The sequence below is a fragment of the Rhinatrema bivittatum genome, chromosome 4 (genome assembly GCF_901001135.1).
Source record: "Rhinatrema bivittatum chromosome 4, aRhiBiv1.1, whole genome shotgun sequence".
Lineage (NCBI taxonomy): Eukaryota > Metazoa > Chordata > Amphibia > Gymnophiona > Rhinatrematidae > Rhinatrema > Rhinatrema bivittatum.
Window position 1 is genome coordinate 237,579,203 of NC_042618.1, and position 26,187 is coordinate 237,605,389.

General features: G+C 46.4%; 1 protein-coding gene across 1 annotated transcript in view; it reads right to left on the reverse strand.

Moving 5' to 3' along the window:
- LOC115090604 (sodium- and chloride-dependent GABA transporter 2-like) overlaps positions 1-26,187 on the reverse strand; it is a 113,804-nt gene continuing 87,617 nt past the window's right edge. Inside the window, 6 exon segments of the mRNA XM_029599945.1 lie at positions 1-1,240; positions 2,365-2,535; positions 13,421-13,456; positions 13,458-13,501; positions 13,504-13,521; positions 25,260-25,362. Coding sequence (XP_029455805.1) covers positions 1,055-1,240; positions 2,365-2,535; positions 13,421-13,456; positions 13,458-13,501; positions 13,504-13,521; positions 25,260-25,362 — 558 coding nt within the window. The 3' untranslated portion in view covers positions 1-1,054.

A 26,187-nucleotide genomic window follows, 5' to 3' on the forward strand; every position in this document is an offset into this window, starting at 1 on the left:
CTATTTTATCTACATCTTCTCAGAAAGTGCTGAAACGATGGGGCTGATTTTTTTTTCTGTCAGCTGCATTATTTTATTTGCATGGGATTGCTGATTAATGAGCTGTTACATGCATTAGACTGAGTTTTGCATATAAATGCATGCAAAGCAGCTCATTTCATTAAGGGGAAGAAACATTAAAATAATCTGCGATATCACATGATAGTGCTGCGATATGTTGCTATTGCACAATAAACACTGTTTAACACACGATATCACCTTATCACGGCTTAATAAATCTAGGCCTAAATTAGCTGGATACATTTATCTGTCTAACTTGAAAGTTATCCGGATATATTCCGCTTTGTGGCTGAGCTGCTGAATATCCTGGCTAAGTTAGCCAAATAAGTTTATCTGGCTATCTTCCCTAGCCGGCCAGGTTTTTTATATCTTCTTTTTAGGTTTTATCACCTACTGCATGGTTTCTGAGTATTTTACAGAATGATACAAGATTTACAAAGGGAACAAGCGTTAGAATGTAGTGATTTGCAAGTTATTTCATGTTTTATTATTGAACACATTTGAGTCTTGTTCCTTTTAGGTTGCCATGAATTTTTGGCACATCTCTAGTAATAAGCACTGATTCCAGTACACTCTCATATTGAAAATTATCCATGTATCTTATCAGCATTGCCTTGGTATTGATATTAGAAATTATCCATGTGTGTGTAAGGAATGCTGTTACAGCTCTGATAGGGATAATACTGTAGATGTAAAGTTAAGTTGTCTGTGGAGGACATATTCAAGGTGTGGATGGAGCACTGTTTGGGTACTTGCTAGGTACTTGTGACTTGGCTTGGCCATTGCTGGAGACAGAATAATGGGCTTGTTGGATCCTTGGTCTGACCCAGTATGGCATATCTTGTTCTTATGACCAGAGGGATGAAGGTTACAATCTCAGATGTGCAGAAATCTTTTCCCTGAGTGAACAATAGCTGCAGTTGTGAAACAGTTTATTCGCAGTGTACAAGATGAAATATCTCCAGAATAACATTTTTCTACAGTCGTATGAGGATTAGAGGGGAGGCTCGTTCTTGGGTGTGAAAACCATTTCATTAGGTAATGTGATGAAGTATGGCGCAGTATTGAAATCTGAAGGACTGAAATCTGGATGTGAGTTGTTCTCTGGCAGAGGTGAAGCAGGCGGCTGGTTCTTTGGCTGTGGGAGATCATCTGATGGGGTAATGATTTGATGTAACCTCTGAGGAAAGACAGGCAACAAAATCGATGATAATTAAATTACTGTCAGCAATTTTCTAGTGGATCCAGCCACCTAACTTTAAGAATGAAGACATCCACATTCAGAGACATTTAGCCTCACAAATTATCCAGGTAAATACTGACTTTTGAATATTTTGGACACATATCTGGCACATATCTCATTATCTGGCATTTCGGTGGGCGTTTCTGGGAGTGGTTAGGTTAGCTGAATAACATATCCAGCTAACTCTGGTTGTGCCATAGAGCTAAAATTAGCCATATAGCCGGCTATCTTTAAAATACTGTCTATATTCAATAGTGCGGCTAACCCACTAAATATCCCACCAAAGTTAGCTTGCTAACTTTCCAGTCTGGCCAGTGACTGATTATGGACCTCTAAGTGGCTAAATCTGATATTTGACACATGCTAAAAAAGTACATTTGTACCTTCACAACATGCATACTTTTTGCCATCGGGGGGGGGGGGGGAGGGTGCTGCAAGGTGAGGGCTGATGCTGTGGTTCGTAAAGGTGAGGATGACAGAAAATCTCTTGTGCGAAAGTGAAAGGGCCAGTTAGAACGAGGGATTTCAGAAGATAGCTAGCATGCACAGTAGTTTTTGGTTACTGTGCATGTTAATATCCTGGCCACACTAGTGTTGCAAAAAAGGTAACCTTCATTTAATAAAACAAACCATATATCACATTAAATAGTGTTTACTATGCACATAAAATGTTTACTGATTTGCATATTAAACTTTTTTAGTGCTAGTTTTATTGCATAGGCTCCACTTGGTGAATTTAGCTGACAAGAGCATCTTGATAAGAAATTGAGCAGACACTGGAAGCTTCTATGCTTCAGAATTTCACTGGAGCTATACTTGGACAACCTAACTAGTCTCTTGAGATTCAGTCATAAAAGTAGTCAACAAGAACTATAAAACTAGTTAACCAGGAGACTATTGGCATGTTTCTGTAACACTGATTACTTGATTAGGATACAAAAGTGCCATGATACAGCAACTGGGACTCAGTCTCTGGAAGGGAACGTCCAGTTTCTGTAACATTTGTTGTGAGCTTCAGGACAGGCTGTTTTCTATCCTTGTTCCTGATTGTGACCTCTTACCTGCTTACATGATCCTTTAGTTCTCAGAAAAATGTAGATGGCATAGACCGGAATCCAAATTATTGATGAAATTGCTAAAAGCCAGCCAATAGCATATCCCCATGTAGGGTATATATACCAGTTGTTGTATTCTAATGGAACGTAATTGATCACTGAAAGCAAGAAAATTGCCTGAAGAAGAAGAAGAAAAATCATCAGAATTAAATCAGGAAAAATGGAGGATTAGAATTTAAAAACAGATCTAAGAGCTGGTTTGAATTTTGATCATCCAGTTTTCTAGGGGGTAAAAATCTCATGGAACTAAACATGCCATGTCATTTATATTTCCCTTAACAAAATTTAGAGCACTCATGAAAGATAACCATAGTGATAATGCAGTTAAGAATTTCAGCTGATGATGTTTGTGACCAAAATTGGAAGGAAAGAATCCATTTATGGGAAAATATTGGTTCAATGATGATTTCATGTTTACGTCTCCACCGGACACTGCTTAAGGAGAAAGTTTACCAGTTCCTGAGTGATCTTTCCCAAGATGTGCAAGATCTGTGATTTTTTTTCTCCTGACAAACTTCGGTAAAGCTCTCTCAGTCATTTTAGAGTTTGTTTTGTTTATGTGTTTGCAGGGAACAACTTCTGAAAAAAACTCGTCTTTCAAACAATGCAGAGTGTAATGACAGTTTGTTCACATGTACAGAAGAATAATAAGATAATCATTAGAGATTGGCAAAACATTATGGGGCAGATTTTTAAAGTTACGCCTGTGGCCTAATTTATGCGCGCTACCCGGCGTGCACAAATGCACGCCCGATTTTATAACATGCGTGCACAGCCGCACACATGTTATAAAACCAGGGGTTGGCACGCGCAAGGGGGTGCACACTAGTGCACCCTGCGCGCGCCAAGCCCTCAGGGAGACCAGCTGGCTTTCCCTGTTCCCTCCGAGGCCGCTCCGAAATCGGAGCGGCCTCGGAGGGAACTTTCCTTTCCCCCCCACCTTGCCTTCCCTTCCCCTATCTGTCCCGCCCCCCCCCCGGACCTTTGTTATGGAAGTTAAGCCTGCCAGAGGCAGACGTTACTTGCGCATGCCAGCCAAGTGCTGGCGCGCGATCCCCTGGCACAACGGTAAAGGGCCGCTGTGCCAGAGTCCTCGGCCACGCCACTGGACCTTCTGCCCCGCCCCCTGCTGTTGCGACTGTCAGTCTTCAACGGCTTCGCCCCGCCTACCTCTCACTACTTGCGGCTCCTCCCGCTCACCTCGGACTACTGGCTGCCACGGCATCTGTTTGCCGTCCTCTCCGGCGTCCTCAGACCGGCTCTGGTGCTGCCTCCCGCCATGCTCTTCCAAGGTACCTTAGGGGGTGCGCGCTGCCCTCATCTTTATTTCCACGTTGGCGCGAACCTCAGGGGCGTCCCCCTGATATGACGTCACGCTGCCCAGATATTTAAGCCTAGAGTATTTGCTAGCTCATCGAGTTAGTAACAGTAACACTACGGATGGTATTCGCTCTCTGTACCGAAGCTGCTCTGCCACGTCAGCACTATCTGGAACTCTTACACCTTTCGGGGTTTGCTAACGGGGTACCCGCTCCTCGGGGGCCTCTTCTGCTTCTTTCAGATGCTATCAGGAAACCAGTACTTGCTCCTCGAGGGCCCATGTTCCCTGAGTGGCAGCCTGCATCTTCAAATCTTTCTACTTGGAAGACTTCACTAACAGTTTCCATCTGTGAGTACAACTACCATCTATTCCACAGTACTGCTTCCCTGGAACCAGGTACTCGCTCCTCGAGGGCCTGCCCTCTGTTCCAGTGCCAGACCTCTCGTCTAGTCGAATCTCTGTTACTGCTACGTGAGTACAATACAACTGAGTCTCTCTGCTCTAAGGGATCAGGTACTCGCTCCTCGAGGGCCTGCTCTCCCTGTCTCGGAGCTTCTCCTAATTCTTCCTGGGACTCTGAATGCTTCTTATTGTGTACTCATAACTCTCAGTCTCTTTCCACTACAGCACTGCCTAGCAGAGGACTCGCTGTTCCAGCGTTCTGTGAGAGACGCGCCCAGCCGGGCTCAACATCCACTACTCACTGCTGCCACTTCTGGTGGCTTCCAAAACTGTTTAATAAAAGATTCAAATCTGTGTTTGTGTGTCCAGAGTCTAGCCTGACACTGTGGTCCCTCACGGGACTGCCCCCTGTGGGCATGGTCAGCTGCCACAGTGTCCAAGGATCCACCCAAACATCAATAACTATAACACCTGCCCACCCATTCAGAAAGGCCCCAGGACATACGCGCATCCCAGGGCTTTATACGTGCCGCTAGGCCTTTTGAAAATAGGCCCGGCGTGTGTAACCCCCTTACGCACGTGAATCCTCCTGGATTTACGTGTGTAGGGCTTTAAAAATCTGCCCCTATATTCAGAATTAATATACAGAACAAAATAAGTTGTGGATGATACCTTTTTATTGGACTAACAATACCTCAGTGAGAAGCTTTCAAGAATTATTCTTTCTTCATCAGGTCAGCAAAAAGATACAAAAACTCTCTGCTGAAATGTTTTGGAGATGATGCACAGTGCAACTGTGTAATACAGTGGTTCTCAACAGGTATGTCAGGACACGCTGGTGTGTCACGAGGTCCTGGGAGGAATGTCGCAGGGCCAACAGATGGCTGCCTCCTATCAGCCTGGGTGGGAAGAGGTGGGAAACAGGGGCAGGCAGGAAGATGGAACGAAGAGGGTAGGGAGAGTCAAGCAGAGGCAAGAAGGAACACAGAGAAGAGGATGAGGGAGGTCAGGAATGCTGGGCAGGGATATGAGTGTGAGCAGATGATTGAAAGGGAGTAACGGGGAAAACTAGGTGCCGGCATTCAAAATGGTGCAGATAGCCTTTGACCTACCATGTCACAGGGGCCACCGGTGCCATTGGTCAGCCCCTGTCACATGGCCATCGGTGCCATCTTGTACTCCTGACATGTGACAGGGGCTGACCAATGGCACCAGTAGCCCCTGTGACATAGTAAGGGCAAAGGCTATTGGCGCCATTTTGATTACTGGCAGCCAACGGCCTGAGTGCAGGAGATCACTCCTGGACCCCCGCTGGACTTTTGCCAAGTCTTTTGCGGGTCAGGAGGGTCCCCCAAGACTTGCCAAAAGTCCCTGGTGGTCCAGCAGGGGTCCAGGAGCGATCTCCTGCACTCGGGCCGTCGGCTGCCAGTAATCAAAATGACGCCGATAGCCTTTGCCCTTACTATGTCACAGGGGCTATTGGTGCCATTGGTCAGCCCCTGTCACTTGGTAGGAGCACAAGATAGTGCCAGCCATCCATTGCTCCTATCATGTGACAGGGGCTGACCAATGACACCGGTAGCCCCTGTGACATAGTAGGTCAAAGGCTATCCACGCCATTTTGAATGCCGGCACCAAGGGTGTGAGTGCAGGAGATGGCTCTCGGACCCCCCGCTGGACCACCAGGGAGTTTTGGTAAGTCTTGGGGGGGTTAGGAGGGTGGGGGGTTGTAATTAATTTAATTTAGCCAGGAAATGAATAAGAATTAACGTATAAACGTATTGGGGGGCCCCCTTGCCGAATGCAACGTATCTGCTCCCTGACGAATCCGAATCCCGAATGCAACGTATGGCATCCCTCTGCACATCCCTAATAACTGCTGCTTTAATCTGTGGGCTGAGTGAAAGCTGCTCATCTAGAATCACGCCAAGATTTCTTACCTGTGTGAATATAGGAATTTTACGACCTTCAGATTCAAAAAATTATGGTGCCTTATAAATTGAAAGCCTATCAGAATAATATCAGTTTTAACAAGTCTATTATGTGCAAAACAGTGATTAATAACTGATAGAAAAACGCATACAAAATCAAAGGTGGCCGACCAAGATGACAATGTAGGAAGAAAAAACAATAAATCATCAGCATATATCTTATAATTCAGGCCTAGACCAGCCAGGAGTCTATAGATCGGTACAAGTAGATATTAAAAAGGACGCTGAAAGAGCTGAACTCTTGTGGGTATTTGATACCTTATGGATGACCATCCTTCATCCTGATTTACTGGCTGTGCTCCCTGAGATAGGAACTGAACCATGCAAGCACTGTCCCAGCTATCCCAATTTCTGAGAGTCTGCATAGTAAAATCTGATGATTTATGGTATCGAAAGCAGATGAAATGTCTAATAATACCATCACATATTGAGTGGTGGAATCAAAGTCTCTACAAATGGTATTAAAATTAAAACTAGATAAGAGAAGAATTTCGGAACTAAAATGCTTCCTGAAACTGAACTGTTGGTGATGAAGAACAGAGTGATCTTCAAGGAAATCGGATAGCTGGGAGAATACTATTTTTTCAGTAACCTTTAATAACAATGGCAGCGACATAATTAAGCAGTAATTTGATAGCAACATCAGGTCTGTGATTCGTTTATTTAATAGCAGGCGAATCGATGCTGGTTTTAGGAATGGAGATAGCTGAACTTTAGAGAGAGAAAAGTTGATAATATATTAAATATAAGGGGCTAGGCCCTCTTTAAATGCGTTCACCACAGCAGCTGAACAAGGGTAAAGTGGGCATAATGACATTGAACTTATTGATTCTTTGGAGAATCTCAGTGTCTCAGTAATAGAAACTAGAGAGAAAGAATCACAAGAAATGCCTTCCCTTTATGGTAATAAAGGAATAGCTAAAGGATCAAATTGTAGGGATGTGCAGAGGTACACCATACGTTGCATTCGGGATACGTATTCGTCGGGGGGCAGATACGTTGCATACATCCGTATGGTGTCCCGATACGGTTATACGTCTAATCCTATTTGTTACCCAGCTAAAATTAAATTTACTACAACCCCCCAACCTCCTGACCACCCCAAGACTTACCAAAACTCCCTGGTGGTCCAGCGGGGGTCCGGGAGCACTTTCACACCCTCGGTACCAGTTCAAAATGGCACCGATAGCCTTTGCCCTACTATGTCACAGGGGCTACCGGTGCCATTGGTCAGCCCCTGTCACATGGCCATTGGCGCCATCTTGTACTCCTGCCATGTGACGGGGCTGACCAATGGCACCGGTAGCCCCTGTGACATAGTAAGGGCAAGGCTATCAGTGCCATTTTGGTTCCTGGCACCCGACGGCATGAGTGCAGGAGATCGCTCCCGGACCCCCGCTGGACCCCCAGGGACTTTTGGCCAGCTTGGGGGACCTCCTGACCCCCACAAGACTTGCCAAAAGTCCAGCGGGGGTCCGGGAGCGACCTCCTGCACTTGGGCCGTATTGCCAGTATTCAAAATGGCGCCGGCGCTACCTTTGCCCTCACTATGTCACAGGGGCCGACCCCTTTATCGCCCCCCCTGCTGTTCATATCACAACACCCCACCCCATCACCATATTGCCTTCGCGCTGAACCTGAGACTGAACCCTCCCGACTCGACGGCAACGCGACCGGCTCGACGCAATTGGCGTTGGATACCCACCGGGGTCCGAGCCCAAACCCAAGCCCAAGGCTTCGGCCTACCTCTCAGGCCCTGATTCGCCACTCTATGCCTCCCTCAGACCAACTACCGTGAGTATCATTTCCAGCACAGGAGGGACTTTAAAGGTAGAAGGCAGGCCTCCTGTCCCTTCCTTTGCGCCAAGCCTGAACCCTCCCGACTTCACGGCAACGCAAAAGACAATGCAATCGGCATTGGAGACCCACCGGGGTACAAGCCTGAACCCGAGCCGAGGCTTCGGCCTACCTCTCTGGCCCTGATTCGCCGCTCCACGCCTCCCTAGGACCACCTACTGTGAGCATCATTTCTGGCGCAGGAGGGATTTTAAAGGTAGAAGACAGGCCTCCAGCATTTTGCAACGTGCATCTCGCAATGAAGGAGCACGACTAAGGGGCTTGCACCTTAGTGTGCCCCTTCGTGCTGTACCCTCCGTGCCACCACAGCTTAGTCTCCAAACCTTCTCATCAAACAAATGGACACTGAAAAATGACTCTAATATCCTCACAGTACAGCACTTTCCACAAGTAGATTCCCATTTCTTTCACACTGTCCTCTTTTCTCCCCCTAATTCCCCCCTTCAACTGGCACCCACCTAATTGCCCCCCCTGCAACTGGCACCAGCCTTCCAGGTCTACCTGCAGTTCTCCCCCCCTCCAAGAAACACTACGCCTCAGACCTTAATCCTACCCCCACTTCTACAATACATCACCCCACCCCTCAACAATAGCTTGACAGATCACCAAATACCAGCCATACCAGCTTTCAACAAACATAATATAGGCACCCTACCAAAATCATGCAGCCTCACCCAATACGCATACTCAAGCACCACTTTCCCAAGCATTTTGCTCCCCAACTTTACCACCATTGCGCAGACCCCAGAACACTTCTCCCTATCATGCTTACTCCTTTTACCCAACTAATCAGCCTCGCTGCTTTCACCATCATTCTCTTCAACGCACAATCAATAGTTAAAAAAACACCATTACTCAATAATATCCTCCTGGATGATAACCCTGACAGTTGTGCTATAACTAAGACTTGGTTAAAGGATACTGATACTGTATTACTAAATCAACTCCCAACCAACTCATACGATATTTTCTCTATACCAAGACACAAAAAAAGAGGAGGAGGCCTCCTTCTTGCAGCGAAAAAAGAATTTAAATTATCTCTCCAATCTATCTCCCCTTCTCACAAACTTAAAATCGGTCTCTTCAAATCGCCTAAACTCCAAATCTGCTTAATATACTCCCCTCCAGAACAACTAGACAGTAACCCATCCCCTCTTATTGAATTCATCACCAAAAACATAAACAGAGATTCTCCAACCGTTATCCTCGGAGACTTCAATCTCCTCGTTGATACTGTACCACTATGACCCTCCTACGATGCCCTTCTAGCTTCATTCAGCACCTTAGGCTTTAAACAGATAATAACCAACCCTACACATAAAGTAGGCCACTCCCTAGATCTCATCTTTACTAACTCCCTACTCCATCCAGGCCCCCCAACAGGTACACCCATCCCCTGGTCTGACCACTTCCTCATTAGAGCCACCTGTTCCATAAAAAAATACCTCCACTCCTACGTACACCAAAAAGACCATACATTTCAGAAAACCATGCAAAAGGGATGACTTAATCACAACCCTCTCTAATGAACTTGGCAAACTAGACTTGTCCGACTCTGATTCTGCCATCTCCACATAGAATCTCCTCACTAGCATTGTTGCCAACAAAATTTGCCCGGTACAATCTAGAGAAATTAATCCCCTAAACAACGCAAAAAAATCCTGGTACACCTCTGAATTAAAAACCATGAAACACAACCTAAGAAAACAAGAAAACATTTGGCGTAAAGAATCATCTCCTACACAACTAGCAAATTCAAATCCTACCTTCACATCTAAAGAGAAACCATAAACAAAACCAAATGGGACTTCTATGCCCAAGAATCCATCAACTTCAATTTAATGCCAAGCCCTTTTATGAATATGTTGCAACCCTAACTAAAACATCCCCACTCCCACACCTGACATTGATGCCAAAACCAAATGTGAAGACCTTGCTTTATTTTTCCACGATAAAATCGCCAAACTTATGTTATGCTTTTCATCAACCCCTGTGCCCACCAGAACCCAAGCAATTAACACCCGACCACCGTACTAAATATTTTTGAGATCACTGCTTCTACAGAAATAGAATCTATCCTAAAGAAAATGAGACCATCTTCTCACCCTTAAGCCACCATCTCCACCAAAGCTCTCCTGACCATCCCTAATATAATTTCCCAACCTATATCTAACATTATTAACAGATCTATCTCACTTGGCACAGTCCCAAACCCACTTTCACAACATGTACACACCTAGGCATTACACTAGACAGGGGTCGGGAACCCATGGCTCGTGAGCCAGATATGGCTCTTTTGAGGGCTGCATCTGGCTCGCAGACAAGTGTCGCCATACTTCGCGGTTCCCCGCTGACCCAGCTGCTCCCCGGTCCTCCGCCGCCCAGGCTTAAAATGCTGTCAGCCCGGGCGGAACGCGGCAGGACAGCTGGAGTCAGCGGCACCGGCGTGCTCTCTTCTCCTCCCCCCCCCCGGCCCGGAAGAGGAAGTGGAGAGCATCGGGTGCCTGCGCGGGAAGAAGAGACCACACTAGCGTGGTCTCTTCTTCCGCGCAGGCACCCGATGAGAGAGAATGAGCGAGCGAGCAAAGCATGTGTGTTTGAGATCCTGTGTGTGTGAGTGAGAGATTGCATGTATGTGAATGATTGAGAGCCTGTATATGTGAAAGAGAGTATGTCTGTGATTGAGATCCTGCCTGTGAGAGAGAGAGCATGAATGTAAGTTTACCATTGGGAACCTGTATGTGTAAGTTTGTAATTGAAAACCTGTTTGTTTGAAAGAGTATGTGTGTATGATTGAGATCCTTTGTGTGTGAGAGAGATCATGTGTATGTATGATTAAGAGCCTGTGTGTATAAGTAAGAGAGAGATCATGTGTGTCTGTGTCTGATTGACAGCTGGTTTAGGTGATGGAGCATGTGAGTATGTGATTGAGAGCCTGTGTTTAAATGAGAGAGAGAGACCATGTGTGTCTGTGTGATTGAGAGCTGATTTAGGTGAGGGAGCATGTGAGTATGTGATTGAGAGCCTGTGTTTAAATGAGAGAGAGAGACCATGTGTGTCTGTGTGATTGAGAGCTGATTTAGGTGAGGGAGCATGTGAGTATGTGATTGAGAGCCTGTGTGTAAATGAGAGAAAGAGAGGACATGTTTGTAAGCATGTGAATGAGAGTCTGTGTGAGAGAAAAAGACAGCATGTATTTATGTGATTGAAAGCCTGTGTGTGTGTAAGCGTGAAAAGATAGACAGCATGTGTGTAAATGTGTAATTAAGAGCCTATATAAGTGAGAGAGAAAAAACATTTGTATATGTGAGTGACTGAGAGCATGTGTGTATAGGTGTGTCATTGAGAGCCAGTGTGAGAGAGAGCGCTGGTATGTGACTGAGAGAGGAGAAAGTTCCAAGCAAACCACCCCACCTCCTGCTAATTCAGAACAATCTCAGGACACCTGGATATCAAACGTTCCCAGGTATGCAGAGCAAAAAAATTTTTGTATCCTTATTATTTTTCATTACTGGATCTTTGTGTCTGCTATTTTGAAATATTTTGTTGGTATCTGGAAATGTTTTATATGAGTTTTTAATTATTGGATATTCCACTCATCTGCTGTTTTCGAAATATGTTCTTTTTGTTAGTACAGTTTTACTGCTGATGATTTTATATTTCTTGATTTGTTTTATAAGGATGTGTGATGTTTCTTTTTTCCTTTGTTACACTGCATACAGAGACTCTGGCTTGTTGCAGTTTCCAATTCAGTTTTTGTCTGCATGCTTCTTGTTATGCGTTTTGGTCTCTTTATTCTATGTTAGGTGAGGGACAGCACGTGATTCAGGTGAGGTTTTCTGCTGGCGTGTAGTTTCTGTGTAGGACTCTATAGCAGCCTGACTTGGTCCGTTTTCCTAATAGGAGATGTATTGGTGTCTTAAGGCCTGGTGTAATATTTTCAGAGACTTATTGTACTTTAAAAGTGTGATCTTACATAAAATGCACACATTTACTTGTATTTAGTTTTAAACATATTGTATGGCTCTCATGGAATTACATTTTAAAATATGTGGCGTTTATGGCTCTCTCAGCCAAAAAGGTTCCTGACCCCTGCACTAGACAAACAAATTAACTTAAAAAAAATTCATTAACTCCACTTTAAAAGACTGCTTCTTCAAACTTCACACCCTAAAAAAACTAAAACCCCTACTATACCTCAATGATTTTTGTACAGTATTCCAATCTACTATCTTATCGAAAATTGACTACTGCAACGCCATTCTCCTAGGCCTTCCTAAAACACAACCCAACCCTACAAATGCTCCAAAATGCTGCTGCCCGCATTCTCACCAATACCCACAGAAATGAACATATCACCCCCTTTCCTCAAAGAACTGCACTGGCTGCCAGTCTCATCCTGGATCTTATACAAGACCCTTGCCATCATACAATGATCGTTCAATGAGCCTTTACTATTTCATACCCCCACAAGACCCACCAGAAATCAATACTTGGCAAAACTACACACCCCATCACCCAAACTCACAAACCTCACCTCCACCAAAGATCGTGCACTTTCCATTGCAGGATCTACCCTATGGAATACCATGCCTACCGATCTACGTCAAGAACTTTGCCCAAAACAATTTAAACAGAACTTAAAGAACTGGCTATTCAAGCAGGCTTATACATGAACCACTCGTACCAACCCCTTTTCGCAAGGCATCCTACTCATTTCCTCTCCCACTTCTCTACCTCACCCCTTCCATCATTACAGTTCATGCCTTACACACTACCACTCTGATTCAAGAATTGTCCTCTTCATTATATCCCTCTGACAGCTCCGACCCCCTAAGCACACCGTTCCCTTAAACCCTACCCTGCTGTCTTCAAAATTATTTTCAAATTTCCTTATGGTACTTACTGACTATTGGTCTTGTCATGCCAATATGATGCTTTGCATACTTGCTGTACCTCTCATGGTCCCTTGGAATCCTTGTTCCACTGTTTTTGTTGCTCTTTGCTCCTCTTTTGGAGCCTTGATATGTTCTTGACACTCTTGTGCTGCTTTCTTCCTCTCACAGTGCCTTGGGCTATTGATGGCTCTGTTTGGGCCATTTTGCCCTTTCACAGTGCCTTGGGCTATTCATACCACTCTTGGTACCAATTCACTTTACTCTTGGTGTTTTAGAGTATCCTTCCCTTTGCTGCTGATGTCTGCCTGCAAGTTTCACTAAACCTGAATAGAAAACCCCAATTTTGGAGCTCAAAATAGGATGCATTGTTCCCTCATTGATTTTAATGGGAAATAAATGAACAAATGACAAAAAAAAAATAAAATTATGTTTTCAATTGAAATGAGCAAAATATATTTTGGAGGCATACAAAATGAATTAACAGACCAAAACAATTTTTTTTCTGTGCACATTCCTGCCTATACTATACTTACTGCGCATGTAATAGGAGTGATAAAGAACCAACAAAATCTTCATCAGAGGCCATGGGCTGTAGCCAAACATGTCTTCAATATGTCATAGAAACGATTCACACCTGGACCATGACAACGAGAAGGAAAGATTTTAGTTTTAAAGCTTAGTTTATATAGAGTAGGTGCAGAGTGCCATGGTGACCCAGTTGCCAGAGTATGCCTTGATTATTTATATTTTTTTATTTACATTCCATGCATTGTTTCATTTATAGTCCTGCTTCTTCCATTTCAGCTAGCAGTGCAAGTACTAAGTGTGGCCAAAGTATACCATACCTTTCCTAACATTTCACCCTAGAAACTTGGCATTTCAATAGGTTTGGTGATATCTTCAGTCTACAGACTTTTCATGTATATTCTGCGTAGACTTCTAACCAAGTTTCATTCCTGCAATCAGGGTCTGGTTAAATATTATGGGTCGATATTCAGTCGCCATCCAGCTGCCTAAGTTAAACAGATAAACTTATTTGGCTAACTTGGCTGAGATATTCAGTGGTAAGGCAGCACTGTTGAATATACTTGACTATCGTAAAGTTAGCTGAGTAAGTTTATCTGGCTAACTTATGCAGCTAGAAAGTGATTGAATATCAGTTATTAGAAAACCGCAATCTTTGCACAGGTCAGAATTTCTAAGGGAAACTGGGTGAGTAGGAGGGTAGAGTTGGGATGGGCGGAGGAAGAGGATGGTCACTTAGGGACAGTATCTATGGAACTGGGAAAAGGTGGTGTTTGATCTAGCAGGGCCATTTGTTAAATATTGGGTGGAGGGTGGGGATTGAGCTGCAGCTTGGGCTTCATTTTTTTTAACACTATGCCACTTAACAGATAATAATTTTTTTACTACAGTCATTTAAATCTTTTTTTTTAATAATATATATTTATTAAGTTTCCAAATATTATACAAAGAACAAACTACACAGAAACAGCATGAAAGCAATAAAGCACTAGAAATTTAACCATGAAGAAAATAAACAAAATCAAAGAAAAAACAAAGACTAACACGAGATTCAGGAACCACAAAAAAAAAATCCCGAACCACGGAAAAAATGAAATTACCTGCAGGGGGCCCGAACTGAACCATGAAATAAAAAATATATATATATATACACATCTCTAGTGTACAGCCAGTCACATAAATTGGGTTTTTACTTTCTACCATGTAAGTGGGAGTATTTTAATATTAGCACGCATCTATGCCATGACCAGTTTCACCAGTTTATCCTCCAGTTGCCAGTCTAGAGTTAGGTTCTCCAAATCCCCTGGTTTAAAAGCTTGCACTCCCCCCATTTACCCAGACCCTTTAAAACCCATCAGAAATGGGCTATTTTTTTGTTACACCTCCCCCATAGCAGAAGTAAAGTTATATGGCAAAGGGCTGGGCATGCGGCAGGGCACGCATGTATTTATGTGCACATCTCTTGTTCATGCCCTGAACATCCAGACCATGCCCACACTACACCCCTTTTTGAAATCCATTGAGATGTGCACACAGCAGGAGATGCATGTGTATCTGGGCAGCTCGCCTGTTCCTGCAGAAGGCTTGTTTGGTGGGGAAGCGTATGATCCTTCTTGTCTGGAGAGAAAGCATGGCACCACCATTTTGGATGTGGCGCAATGGTTTACATCGTTTACTGCAGATGGAGAACCTGGCTTTGAAGAAGTCTCCCCAGCATCGACGGAAGTTTTTGCGTATTTGGGATTGTTACATGCAAGCCCTGCCTCATCGTTCCAGGAGCCTTATCCTCAATGCCTGATTGTCCTGGTCCTCCTTTTACCTAATGGATTCTCTTTACTAGCAGCCTAATGACACTATATATGGGACAAAGAACAATAGACTGTCACATCTGGGGAAGGGAGGTGGGGGGGAGGAGAGGACGGGGGGAGGAGAGACGGGGGGGGGGGGGTGATTATCTTTAAACTGTACGTTGGGGAAGTTGTTACGATTTGTTGTATAAATGAAACTTCATGGCTAGCCGGAGTGCATCAGTGTCCCTGCACCTGGATCTGGCAGATTGTTTAATTTTGATGTTTATAATAAAAAATTGTTGAAACTAAAATTTGGTGTGCGTATGCAAGCCCCACATACATGCACATCCCAAAGGTACCTCCTCCTCATACCCCAGAAGATCTCCTACACTCTAATCCTTCTTGATTGACAAGCAACCCCATCCCCCTCCCCCCTCCTGTCCCACCCAAGCTATCTCCAAGGCTCCATTCTCCCCCCATCCTCTGTCCACTATGCCTCTAAGCTGCTCTCTTCTCTACCATTTACCAATTCCTGCCCTCTGCCCACCATACCCCAGAGCTTCCTCTGCCCATTATCTTCCTGAACCCTCTTAGCATTCTTTCCCCCACCCACTGAGCACCCTTCTCCTGCTCTTTACCATCCCCTGACCCCCTCTCATCTCCACCAACCCCGAATCTCCTCCTTCGACTCCATGTAGATTAAACTACTGCTACATGCACCTCTCCTCTGCCTTCATTCTGTATCTGTGCAAAGGAATTGACGCAATATCTGCATGGGCCACTCGAAGGCAGTAGTGCAACGTCCACCTCCTGAGTTTATACCCTTCCACTGATCAACCAGATAGTGCAATGTCCAGTTACAACAGTAAGGGGGCATCCTGGGATACCTCCTGGGTTGTCTTCAAAAACTTTGGAGGGGGTCAAGGGAGTGAGGGGGTGGACCATTAGTCTATCCAGGACTTATTTTTACATAAGGGGGGTCTGGGACTAGGGAACCACTAGGGTCTTGAGCTATGGAATAGGGTGGAGCCGGGGACGGAGGAGTTTGAGGCTGTGGGAGAAGGGGAGGAACAGGGGTAGGGGGGTTGAACTGAGGGAGGCAATAATTTTGGAAAGGGGAGGGGTTTGGGAAGAAGGTGGGCATTGCCACAAATTTTTTAAAACCTTTCTGCCTGCTGGGCTGCCTCTAGAGGCAATGAGGGGTGGGAGCGGGGGATCTGCCAAGACCCTGGAAGAATTTTTTTCACTTTGGGCAGGTTGTTTTTCAGGCTAAGTGTCCCTTTAAATGTTGCCAAGGGAGCTTTGAGACATGTGCGAGTGTCCCAATACGCCCGTGGCAAAATATCTACACCTCCACGATTTGTGTTAATATAATGTAACTTCTCTTTTTCTGGCAAGCTGAATTATTTTATTAGCTTAGAATTATTTATGCATTAGTTGCTTTGCATGCATTTGAAAAATGTATGCAATGTAAATGCATGCGAAACAGCAAATTTAACTAGGTGGATTTTTGTGAAACAAACATGCAATATTGTGAATATTGCACGGGGTCACCGCAATATGGGTATGTAGCGCGATAACTGCTGTTTTATACGCAGAATTAATAGAATTAATCATAAAACAAAAACAGGAGAAACCCAACTCCATGGGGGTGGTGGGCGGGTTTCATGAGATTAACATCCTACTGTCCTTGGAGAACACCTGTTACAGGCAAGCAATTCTGCTTCTTCCGAGGACAAGTAGAATGGAAGTCCTCACCCATGGGTGAATCCCTAGCTACAGCCTGTTCCCCAACATAAAAGGGATCCAACAGATACATAAACCAGTTGCCAATGGGCACAACATCAATGGTGTTGTTGGTAACAAGAGGGGGAGAAAGCCTGAACTAAAATAATGGGTCCTGGCAGAAAGAGTTGGGTTCTATCACCTTAAACAAGTTCCGAAGGACAGACTGGCTAAGACTACTATCGCATTAGCCATCGCTATTCAAAAAATAGTGAGATATGAATGTGTGAAGAGAACTTCATGTCATAGATCTGCAGTTCTCTATGGGACAGGAGAACTGAAGTGGGCCACCAATGCTGCCATGGCTTGAACAGAGTGAGCCTTCTCATGGATCCCAAGATGCAGTCCCGTCTGGGCATAACACAAGGAGATGCAGTCTGCTAGCCAATTGGATTGTCAGTTTGGCAACAGTAATATGCAACTTATACCTATCTAAGAAACAAAAAGTTGGGTAGACTATGGCTTTTGTCCACTCCAGATAGAAGGCTAAGGCTCTCTTGCAGTCCATATTGTGCAAGTATTGTTCGCCTGGGTGTGAATGGGCCTGGGAAAGAATGTTGGCAGGATGATGGATTAGTTAAGATGTAAGTCCATCACCACCTTAGGCAGGAACTTAGGGTGTTGTGTACACAAGACCACCCTATCATGGAAAAACAGTGTAAGGTGTATAAGTCACTAAGGCCTGCAGCTTGCTGACCCTGCGCTGAAGTGATGCCACAAAAAATATGACTTTCCAACAGGCCGATACAGTAAGGTTGCGGTAGAAAGAGGTGTGTAGTGCCGGGGCGCACCCGCGTTTGCCGCACGCACAGTCTGGATCACATACCACGCGATACTGTATTTAAATGGCATGCAAATGCAAGCTGCGTTCCAACACGCGTCAAACGCACGTCCATGAAGCGCAATCCATTTTACTGTATAGGTGCTATACAGCGCCTATACAGTGTTGTGATCTGGAAAGTGGACCCCTGTTCCGAAGTAGAGTCAGCACTGCCGTGAAGGGAGTAAACCCTTCTCGGTCTCTACTGTCGGAGGGCTAGGCCGGTTGAAGAGGTGGAGCTGAAGACTTCACCCTGGAAGCTCATGACCCCCCCAGGAGGAGCCCGTAGGGGCACGGTCGCTGGGGACTTAGGAGACTCCCTGAAGAATGAAGATGGTCTGGATGTAGGCGCCTCCTGCAGGTCGTGGTTTCCAGACGGCTGGCGCCTCTAGCAGGTCGTGAGAGGTTGGGGAGTATGCTTAAAGAATAGTCCCAGTCCAATCCAAGGGTCGAAGTCCGGAGAAAGATCGGCAGCCGGTCCAGGAGCAGACGGGAGAATGGTCCGAAGCCAATCCAGGAACAAGAGGGAGAAGGGTCCAGAGCCAGTCCACGTTGAAGCCAGAGAAGTCACCACCACCAGTCCAAGGTCAGGAGCCACAGAATCAATCCAACGGGGAGAAGAGCAGAAGCGGGACGAAGAAGCGAATCCAGCACACCAACCAGGAAACCAGGAACTGAGCCTCAATACCAAGGCAAGGTCTGAGAGGCAGACCTTGCCTTAAATACCCGAAAAAGGAGGAAGCAGCCTCAGAAGGGAGCCACGACATTTCTTGTCGTGGCCCCTTTAAATCTAATCTTCAGCTGCGAGCACGGCCCTAAGCAGCCAGGAAGGAGGAGTCGGAGTCATCTCAGCCCTGCTGGGCTCCACGGCTGACCCGGGCAGCGGCCGAGGCCGCGAGAAGAACTTCTGAGGGAACTCCCTGCACCAGCAGGGCCCTCCGGGTTCCCTTGACATTGTGGGTGAGTTGCCGGTCCCGGCCGCGCGGCAGACCGCGGCCGGCAGCCATAACATACAGTATCCTGGGTGCGCTGGTACCTGTCATTTCAAATGACATTTGAAATGACAGGTACCAGCGAAGTGGATAACAGGAGAAGGGCTGACTGACCCCCTAACTGACCCCCTAACTCCCCCCAAACTTTCCGCCAGCCCCCGCTCACCTGCCCTGGTCGCGTCCATCTCCCGCGCTGACAGCTCCGGAGCTGCCCCAGCCAGCCCCGCTTCACTGCCTGACCCCCTAACTCCCCGGGACAAGACCAGGTCACGGTGTGCACTCATTACCTTTTAGAGAATAGGGAGCCATGGGGAGCGCCCACTCTCGCTGCCGGCTGTCCCCGGGAGGAGGGGAGAGAGGACTGGGGCTGCTCCAGAGCTGTCAGCGCGGGAGATGGACACGGCCAGGGCAGGTGAGCGGGGGCTGGTGGAAAGTTTGCCCGATTTACTTTGGTCTTGTCCCGGGGAGTTAGGGGGTCAGGCAGTGAAGCGGGGCTGGCTGGGGCTGCTCCGGAGCTGTCAGCGCGGGAGATGGGCGCGGCCAGGGCAGGTGAGCGGGGGCTGGTGGAAAGTTTGCCCGATTCACTTTGGTCTTGTCCCGGGGAGTGAGGAGGTCAGGCAGTGAAGCGGGGCTGGCTGAGGCTGCTTCGTGGCCCGTGAAATTTCGTCTCGGCTTGCCTGACGCTCCACACTAACGCAGGGGTAGGGGTAGGCGGTAAATTAGCAGGTTAAACGTGCGGCAAAACTGCAGGTTTTAAAAAAAGCGATAATCGGGGCAGCCCCGTTACTGTATGGGAGGGAATAGCTAATCCCGATCGTTTTCATCTCATAAACATGCCGCGGGCGGAAAGGGTTACCCGTTGATTTAAGAGGCGGTAAGGATGGGTTAAAAGGGATAGTGAATCACAGGTTGGACTAAAACGCGGCCAAATGTGAGTAGAAAGTGGGTTAGAAGCGGGGTAACTGTGGCCGCACTTTACTGTATTGGCCTGCAAGTTAGGTCACAGTAGTGCAGCAGCTCAAAAGAAGCTTTCATCAGCTAAGCTAGCATCACGTTAAGGTCCCATGACACAGCGTGAGGTCTTAGGGGGGCTTCAACTGAAGCAAGTCCTGCATGAAGTCTGCAACTATAGGCTGTACAAGATGGGCGTACCATCTACACCATAGTGGTATGCGCCATTTGCACTCACATTGATTCTAATGGAGTTGGTCTTCAAGCCAGCTTCTGATAAGTGTAGAAGGTAATCAAGCAGTTTTTGCGTGGAGCAGGAGAAAGAATCTAGGGCCTTCTGCTCACACAACATGGAAAACCTCTTCTATTTCAGTCTATAGGACTTTCTAGTGGATGGCTTTCTAGAAGCCATCAGAACCCAAGACACATCTCTGAGAGACTGAGTGGTTGCAGAATTTACTTTTCAACATCCAGGCTGTGAGCAACATGGCCTGGAGGTTGTGATGTTGCACCCTGCTTCGATCCTGTATAGTGAGATCTGGGGAAGTCCCCAGACTGATCAGTCTCCAGATGGCAACCCGCAAGAGTGGAAACCAGACCTGTCTCGGCTAATGAGGGACTATAAGGATCATAGTCTCTTTGTCCTCACAAAGCTTCAAGAGAGTTTTCATTATCAGTGGAGTCTGAGAATATGCTTACAGGAGACCCTCGCCCCAATATTGCATGAGGGTATCCAAGGCTGGTTTGTCACATGCCATATTCAGGGAGCAGAACTGAGGAAGCTTCCTGTTCAAAGGCACTGTGAATAGATCCACATCTGGGCTTCCCCAAGAGGCTGAAGATTCAATTCACAAACCCTTGGTGCAGAGACCATTCATGGGGTTTGAAGGCCTGGCTCAGTCTTTCCACTAACACATTCTCAGTTTCAGCCAGGTACATGGCCCTGAGCACCATCCCATGAGAGAAGGCCCAGGACCACATCTGAACTGCCTCCTGATACAGAAGGTATGTCCCCAAACCTCCCTGCTTGTTGACATACCACATCGCTACTTGGTTGTCAGTTTGAATCAGGACAATTTTGTTGGACAGCCAATCTTTGGAAGCCCATAGTGCATACCTGATCATCTAGAGCTCCAGGAAATTGATTTGGCACCAGCATTCATGGGAAGACCAGATACCCATGAGTGCTGAGCCCATCTACATGAGTTCCTCAACCCAGGGCGGGTGCATCAGTGGTTAGGACAATTTGGATAGGAGGGCTTTGAAAAGAGATCCAGATTTGAAATTACCTGCCACCAGGACATAGCATCTGAGAGAGGTGGGGTTACTTTGATGCAGTCCTGAGGCTCAGCATGGCTTGATACCACTGTGACTTCAGAGTCAATTGAGCTCTCCACATGTACAAGCATGCAAAGGGAGTGACGTGAACTGTTGCAGCCAAGTGGCCCAACAACCTCAACATGTGTCAAGCCGACACCTGCTGGTTCTGATGAATATCTGCTACAACAGTCATCAGTTTGATGAAGTAGGAAGACCTTGGCCTGAGCCATATCTAGCAGGGCTCCTATGAAGACCAATTAGTTGATGATGAACCCCAATTACTCCAGCACCTGGATGGTGAAGCGCATGGATCTGATGGCCCCTGCCTGAGAAGTTCTCTTGAACATCTGATTGTTCAGATAAGGAAAAGTATGCACTCCCACCCTATGCAGGTGCACTGCCATCTTGGCCAGGCATTTTGCAAAAATATGTGGGGCTGACGTGAGCCCAAATAGCGACACGTGATACTGGAAGTGCTCTCTTCCCACTACGAATCTGAGATACTTCCTGGGGAAGATCTCGATGTGAGTGCACTCGTCCTTCAGGTCGAGGGAGCATAGCCCCTCGACCTGAAGGAGCTATGCAGAAAAGGGATCAAGGTGCCCAGGGAAACCATCTTGAACTTTTCTTTTTGGAGAAATTTGTTGAAGGCCCTCAGGTCTAGGATGGGACAGAGTCCTCCTGTTTTTTTTGGAATCAGGAAGTTCCTGGAGTAAAATCCTCGCCTTCTTTGCCCTGGTGGAACGGGCTCAACTGCTCTGGCTGTTAAGAGGGAGGAGAGCTCTGTGAACAGTACCTCCGGATGTGGTATCAGACCCCAATATGGACTTGGCGGGGCATCCAAAATGTTTATATCGGTACTCCTTGATGGATGATGGAAAGAATTCCACTGGTCTGAGGTTTATACTGGGCCATTGGTTCACCAAGAACCATAGCCTTCCCTGACTGGGGATTCATCACCCCAGCTATGAGTGACTGGGCTGTACTCCCTACGACCCAGTCAAAACCCCATCCCTGGAGTTGACTGAGGCATTGGCTGGGCCTTTGGAGCTTTTTTCTGCCTGAGATAGCTGCAAGAGTTCTGATGCGGTGGATGGAAGTGAGAGGGCAGAGGATAGTACCTCCTCCTGAGAAAGAAAGGCTTCTTCTGCCCCAATCTGGCAGATCTCCCAGATGAGGAGGACAGGTCCATAATGCTGGCATAGAGTTGCTGGAAGGTCTCATGGTGGTCCTGGAGCTGGAGGCTGCAAAATTTATCTTCACTCTGAAGAGATTCTCTCCAGTACACAGCACATTGGCAAGTCTTTCCTGTACCTATGGTCAGAGATACGAAGCTCACAGCCATGCCATTTTGTGGGTGCTGATTCCTACTGCAGATACCTTCCACACTCCAGGCCCTTATGCACCAGTGAAATGAGGGTATCCTGCTACTACTGAGGCAGCTACTCAGCCACCTCCTGCACCTGCTTACAGAAGTCCTGTGAGTACTGGCTCATGTAGAGCTGGTAGGAACCTATGCGGGCTATGAGCATAGCTCCCTAAAAAGCCTTCCTACCAAGAGCATCCATCCTTTCCCAGAGGCTCCAAGGAATGGGTCCAAGAATACTTGGCTCTCTTGAGAGCAGATTCGACTATCACCAATGGGTGGAACAGCTGATGCTTGTCAAATCAGGCAGCCTTCTGAATGAGATAAACTATGTCAACCTTTTTATTAATGGGAGGCACTGTGAAAGAGAACAGCAGCTCCTTAAGGATGTCATGCACCAGGAACGCCATGACCACCTTAGGAGGCTCCACAAACTGGAGGATCTCAAGCATTTTTGCTTGGCATCCTTTTTAGTTAACAACTGAAAGGGGATGGCCTCTGCCATCAACCAGACAAACCTACGAAGGTAAGGTCCTCAGGTGGGGACTTTCATCACTCCTCCAGAGGAGATGGGTCTGAAGGGAGACCATTGGAGACATTGCCAGGGACCTCTGCTGAGAAATCCCCCCAAGAGTCATAAGCCTCCTCATCCTCACTGTCATCGACCGGGGATAGGGCCCTGGGCACTCAGCCTTTGGCCAGCGGTGCAGACACCAATGGCAATGGACGGGGGGCTGCAGGTCTCAGTGGCTCAGCCAGTCTGGGAGGAGGGAAGTTTGGAGTACCCCAACGGGCATTAGCGCCATCCCAGGAATCGACGCTGGCTGGATCATTAACATGCCAATGAGCTCATGTAGAGATTCTAGCAGCGGATCCAAGATGAATGGTGCCAGCATCGGCACCATCGCATCATCAAGCACACGCCTCTCAAGATCCACCTCAAACATTGCTGATACCAAAACCAATTGGGAGGGAGGAGGTGTGACCATATCCTCTTCAGAACCAAGAGGAGGATCGGTGGCAGGCACCAGGACCGATGGAGTCCATAGTGTACCTCCGATATCAGTATAGGTCTGTCTATCCTCAACACAGGGTGACTTTGCAGCATCACAGCATGAGCTGGTGCATCCTCATGCCCGGCACCTGTGCATCAATGAGGATCGAAGCTGATGCATCTTCGGCTTCTCTTGATGTTCATCACAGTCCTTCCCTGTACTGAGGCTGATGCCGAGGAACCTGATGCCCTCGGCCTAGAGGAGCTCAATGATGGTTGGCCTCTGGTGCCCTATCAGCTGACCACACCAACGGAACCGACAGCTCCGCCGATGTAGATGGCTTGGTGTCAGTGTGGCTCCGTGGTCCTTCGATGACAATGCCTCCAATGCTGATGCCGATGGCTCGGACTTCTTTGACCCGAAGAGGCACTCCATCTTATTGTGTCGAAGTGAACATCTTTTCGGTGTCATCTGGGTGCACCTGCGGCAACCCTGGATGTCATGCATTGTCCCCAGGCAGAGGACACATTCCTCATGGGGTCTATGATGGACATGGTCCTTGGGCACCAAGGACATTGCTTAAACCCGGACAAGTCAAAATAAAAGGGATGCTAAATCAAACTTGATGGTGATGGCTATCAATGGCCGATGGGCACCGACCACACCACCACCTCGGGGGTAATGACACAAAAGGAAACTTATCAAAATGTTGAAAACCCTAACTAAGATGCTAGAGGGAGGACCAAGAAGGACCCAGCATCGATCGCTGGCAGAGCAATTACCAAGGACCGCAAAAAAAAGTGTGGAAGAGTTTTCCAAAAATAGGCCAGAAGACCCAAAATACGAGGCTCAACAACCACAATGCAGCAGCTCTGCAAAAAAGAAGAGGGACCCTGAGTGGACGCAAGGTAGATTTTCCATCTTGGGGCTCCATCTGATGATGTCACCCATTGTGAGGACTACCATCTTGCTTATCTTCAGAGAATACCCTTATCATAGCTTAGTATCACAGCTTAGTATTGTATATTGTGAATATTTTATGAATGTTTTATTGTAATCCGTGTTTGAATATTTTAGATTACATGAAATATAAATGATTGTAAATAATATATATATATGTACTCCTTAGATTGTAAGCCTTCTAGGGATAAGGAACTACCTTCAATATCTGAATATAACTTGTCTTTAGCTACCAATAAAAAAGTGTGAGCTAAATAAATAAAGCTACCGACATTGCTGTCAAAGCAATGCTCTAACAGCAATGTTGGTAGCTTTTGCAACCAGTGTTACTGTCAGAGCAACACTGGACACACTGGGGACAGAATGATAGTTCTGAGCTCCCAGTCACCATACAAGATTTGAGGGGGATTTCTAGTGGGTGAGAGGGTTAGGGAAGATTTGATTGGGTGATGGAGAAGGGAGAGGATAAGTTTCTGTAGCAGATCTTCCCTTTATTAATATCTGGACATTTGGGGTGGAGGGTTGCTTTTTGGGTATAAACGCCTGCACAATTGCATACATATTTTGAGAGGCTTGGGGGAAGAGAGGATGGACTGGCAGTAGTGCCTTTGTTTTCACTGCGGTGATAGTGGGGGTGAGAGGAATCAGGCCATGAGGCCCCCACACACTTTTTCTTTCTTTTGCATTCGCTGCTTAACTAATGACATTCTTTGAAAATCCCAGGTAAAGTTAAAGTTATCCAGGAGCATATTTTTGGCACTTCACTGTGGCTGGGTGAGGAGTGATGTACATCTGAGTTAGGCTTCTGCTACAGTCCAGGACTTCTTAGACACTAGTTCAGCTGATCACTACAGTGAGATCTACTTACCATATACCCAGCCAACGCAGATGGTTTCAAATGTTCCCACAAAAAAAAGGCATGAGCCGCTCACTGCATAATTATCAAAGAGCTGGAAGACGTACATCCCTCCCTGTGAGGGGCAAAAAAAGAAGGCCGTGAGCTGAAATTAGCTGTAGGTTAATTTAAAATCTGTCTTGATAAAGTTTTATTTGTATAGTGAGAGAAGGAAGGCATTAAAACCATTTTCTCAAGAAAATTATGGAGGTCAATTTAGTGGAGATATAAAAAAAACAGAGCTTAAGTAGCTAAGATGGTAACTTTCAAAGAGATGCACAGGTGCACATATACGCGTGTGCGTCGGTACGTGCCTAGGTACGTGGCCATTTTATAACATGCGCACATACACATATATGCGCACATACACTCATATGTTGTAAATATGCCCGGCATTCACAGCTGCATAAAGTCAGGTTTGATGCGCACAAGTAGGGGACTTTTATAACAGGTACACACCCACACCATGACCAGTTTCACCAGTTTGTCTACCAGTCTGACAAGTCTACAGCTAAGTCCTCCAAACCCCCCTCGTTTGTAAGCCTGCATCCTGCCAGTTAACCCAGACCCTTCAAATACCTGTGCGATGCCTTCAAACAGTTTTTTGTAGATTTTAACCTCCTCAATAGCAGAAGTACAGTTATGCAGCACTAGTCCTAGGAGCACACCCAGTTGCGTAAGTACTTTCGTGTACATCTCTTGGCCCTGCTCTGGAATGCCCATGCCCCACTCACATCACGACCTAACCACACCCTTTTGGTTTGAAGTAAGATATTAGTACATTGGCATTTGCACCTGTATTTGGGAGCTTTTTAAAATCAGTTAACTCATAAGAACATAAGAACTTGCCATGCTGGGTCAGACCAAGGGTCCATCAAGCCCAGCATCCTGTTTCCAACAG